The sequence below is a fragment of the Chanos chanos genome, chromosome 5 (assembly GCF_902362185.1).
Source record: "Chanos chanos chromosome 5, fChaCha1.1, whole genome shotgun sequence".
NCBI classification, from domain to species: Eukaryota; Metazoa; Chordata; class Actinopteri; order Gonorynchiformes; family Chanidae; genus Chanos; species Chanos chanos.
In genome coordinates, this window is record NC_044499.1 from 42,527,017 (window position 1) to 42,530,179 (window position 3,163).

The 3,163-nt window shown below is 40.1% G+C and overlaps 1 protein-coding gene across 1 annotated transcript; it reads left to right on the forward strand.

Moving 5' to 3' along the window:
- LOC115812969 (somatostatin receptor type 2) lies at positions 1–1,032 on the forward strand. Its single transcript, XM_030775537.1, has one exon. The coding sequence runs from the start codon at positions 1–3 to the stop codon at positions 1,030–1,032; it is 1,032 nt and encodes a 343-aa protein (XP_030631397.1).
- Positions 1,033–3,163: the final 2,131 nt, after the last annotated feature.

The window sequence follows — 3,163 nt, forward strand, 5'->3', positions numbered from 1 at the left end:
ATGTTTCGCAACGCAGCCTCAGTAGTGGACACAGATGACAGCTTCATGGATGAAGACCTGTTTATGCAAAGACAGTTTGATGCCTTCAGTGTAACGATGGCTGTCCTTTACTTGGTTGTCTGCGTCGTTGGACTTGGTGGGAACTCCCTTGTCATAATCACTATTTTGAAACTGGACAAAATGTCATCCGCCACCACTGTATACATCTTCAACTTAGCTTTGGCTGACGGCCTCTTCATGATAGGTCTCCCCTTCATTGCTATCCAAAACTTTCAGAATCACTGGCCCTTTGGAGACTTGACATGTAAACTGGTGATGGTTCTGGATGGCATCAACCAATTTACCAGTGTCTTCTGTCTGACCGTCATGAGCGTGGATCGTTACATGGCGCTGGTAGACCCGCTTCGGTTTGCCCATTGGCGAACACCAAGGAGGGCCAAGATTATAGCGGCATTCCTGTGGTTGTTCTCACTTCTCCCTGTCCTTCCCATGGCGGTATACTTCTCGGCCCACTATGGCCTTTGCACTGTGGACCCGTACGTGGCCCCTCACACCTGGTGGCTCACCTTCCTCATCTACGCCTTCATGTTGGGCTTTGCCCTACCCTTCACTGTGATGATTGTATTCTACAGTGCCCTGGTGGTCACACTGAGGAGCGCACGTCAGCAGAGCAGAACTGTATCTACACCAGAGACTCAGAAACAGGAGAAGCAGATCACTAAGATGGTGGTGGCTGTTGTTCTGGTATTTGGCGTGTGCTGGCTGCCCTTTTACGTCTTAAACTTCTGTTCTCTGCAGCGCAATGATCCCATGCTTATTTTTGCCAGGAGCTTTGAGTTTGTGGTCCTGCTTTCCTATTCCTGGAGCTGCGCTAACCCAATCTTGTATGCCTGCTTCTCCGAAACCTTTGGCAGGTATTTCCGGGCTCTTCTCTGTCCCTGTAAAAGTCCTCCGCGCACACACTGCAATGGGGACACTGAGGGCTATGACCTCCATGACACAAATGGGCAGAGCATTAATGTGTTAGCTTAGAGCTTCTTAAACCTGAAATACCCCAAACAGCCTTTGGATGTTTTTATTTCTCACTTCTGCTGCAGTTTAGCCTCCTGTACATTCCTGTTGTGTATTTTACGGATAGACAATTGCTGACACACTGGTACCAATTTCACAGCACAGTGTTTAAATGGAGAGTTATATTTCCATTTGTGTTGTTTCTCTTTGCTGCGGTGGAAAAAAAACACTGAAATACAAAACAGTGTGGAGATGCGATGAAAGGTTTTAAAAGAACAAGATAACTTGTTTTGTTGTTGACAGACAACTTTCTTGAGCCAGGCATATCTCCAAAGAAGAGTTGACTTAGTGAGTAAAAGTTTGCTCTGTGCCTCTGAAGTGGGGATGGATCATGTCATTGAGAGTGATTATGTAATTCCTCTGCCTTGTTAATATGTCCTGACCTCTAATGCAACTGCTTTCAAATGAACTGTGAACATTTGCAGTGATGTCACTGTTGTCATGGCATTCGAGGGAGGGAGAATTTTCTGAGTGGGGGTGGGGTAGGTAAAGAAGGAATTCTCATATATCTGTTTTAACATTCCAATGTGTCAAAGGAAGAGTTTAGAGAAGGGAGGAGAAAGATTTATTTTGTTTTTGATGCATAGGTCATTAATTGTGGATTTGTCAGTAAGATATACTAGTAAGCAATAATGATAAAGTTTATAAATATATATACCACAGGGTAGACATAAATTTCATTGTCACAAGCTAAAAAAAAAGCTTCTTAACAACTGTAAATGGAAGACAGTCTAGAAAAAGAAGACTGACATCCACATGATACAAACAGAGTATATTCAGTATACTTGTTTTATTTTTTGTTATCATTGTGAGTGTTGTTTAATTTTCCCTTTTTAATGATATATTGCACTCTATCTTATGCTATTCTTCTACAGTTTGTAGCACTTGGAATAGGTTTTTTTAAGCAATAGTAAAAACAAGACTGTCTACATTATTTGCATTTTATTACTTGGGGAAAAAACACACTGAGAGCTGTCATCAATATATTAAAATGTTTAAAGGACTGTCTTGTTTGCTGATTCATATTTTCAGTTAAAATGCGTGTAGTTCCAGTATCTGAGAGGTTACCTGTTTCTTCCTATGTGGTCATTCCCTAATGCTCCAATATTTTCTGCACTTTACAACTTTCTCAACAATATTTTTTCTCTTAGAAAAAAAACTTTTTTATGTGAGGGTAAGATTTACTTGCATTTACAAATGTCTAGATCCTTCTGCTTAATTTATTACTGTTTTATTATTATAACCCAAATAAGTAACTCCAGCATGTCAAACCTCTGAAAATTGGATGCATTTTGAATTAGTATGGCATCTAGACAAACATAGAAGGACAAGCTGACTATTCTAAACAGAGGTGTGCTTAGAAAATGATTCACAGCTGGCCTGAGCTTGACATCTGGACTGTTTTGAAGATGCAGTAAACTAAGTGAGTGTTTTTGCAGCAGTTTTATAGGGAGCTGTGGCTCCCCAAGAGGCTCAGACATGTCCCCCCACCCCCTCCTGGTTAAGAGATGAACGTTCAAAACCCTACCATCACTGTTCTTCCAAAACGCAAATAAAACAATGCCTCGATGGAAACTGAATGGATTTTCACATGAGGTCATGCACTGTTGTGAAGGATATTAAGCTAAAATAATATCTTCTGTCGGTCTTTAAACTGGCCCACAGTTGATGGTTTTACTAATGAATATATATTTGCACTGATGTTATTTCTTTCTTTAAAATATTGTGATCTGAGGTCCTCATTTGGTTGGCTGATTCATTGATAAACCATTAAAAAGGAGAAAAAGCGAGAACGGCAAACACACTCAACAGAAAATATGCTATTCTGATTATATTATATGGGGAAAAGCACAAAAATATCATTGTTATACTAGTCAAAGCCTTTGAACATAATTACTTCAGCAATATTTCTGACATAGCTTGCTTGGACCCTGGTTTTAGAATTTATTTTAAGGGAAAAAAAACACATAGTTTGGGAAATGACCAATGGAGAACTGCTTATCGGTCGAGAGAAAACTGATCGTAGAACAGCATTTGAAGGTTGGGATTATTATTTCATGTGTGCAGGTTGAACAAGAAATAAGGGTTGCAA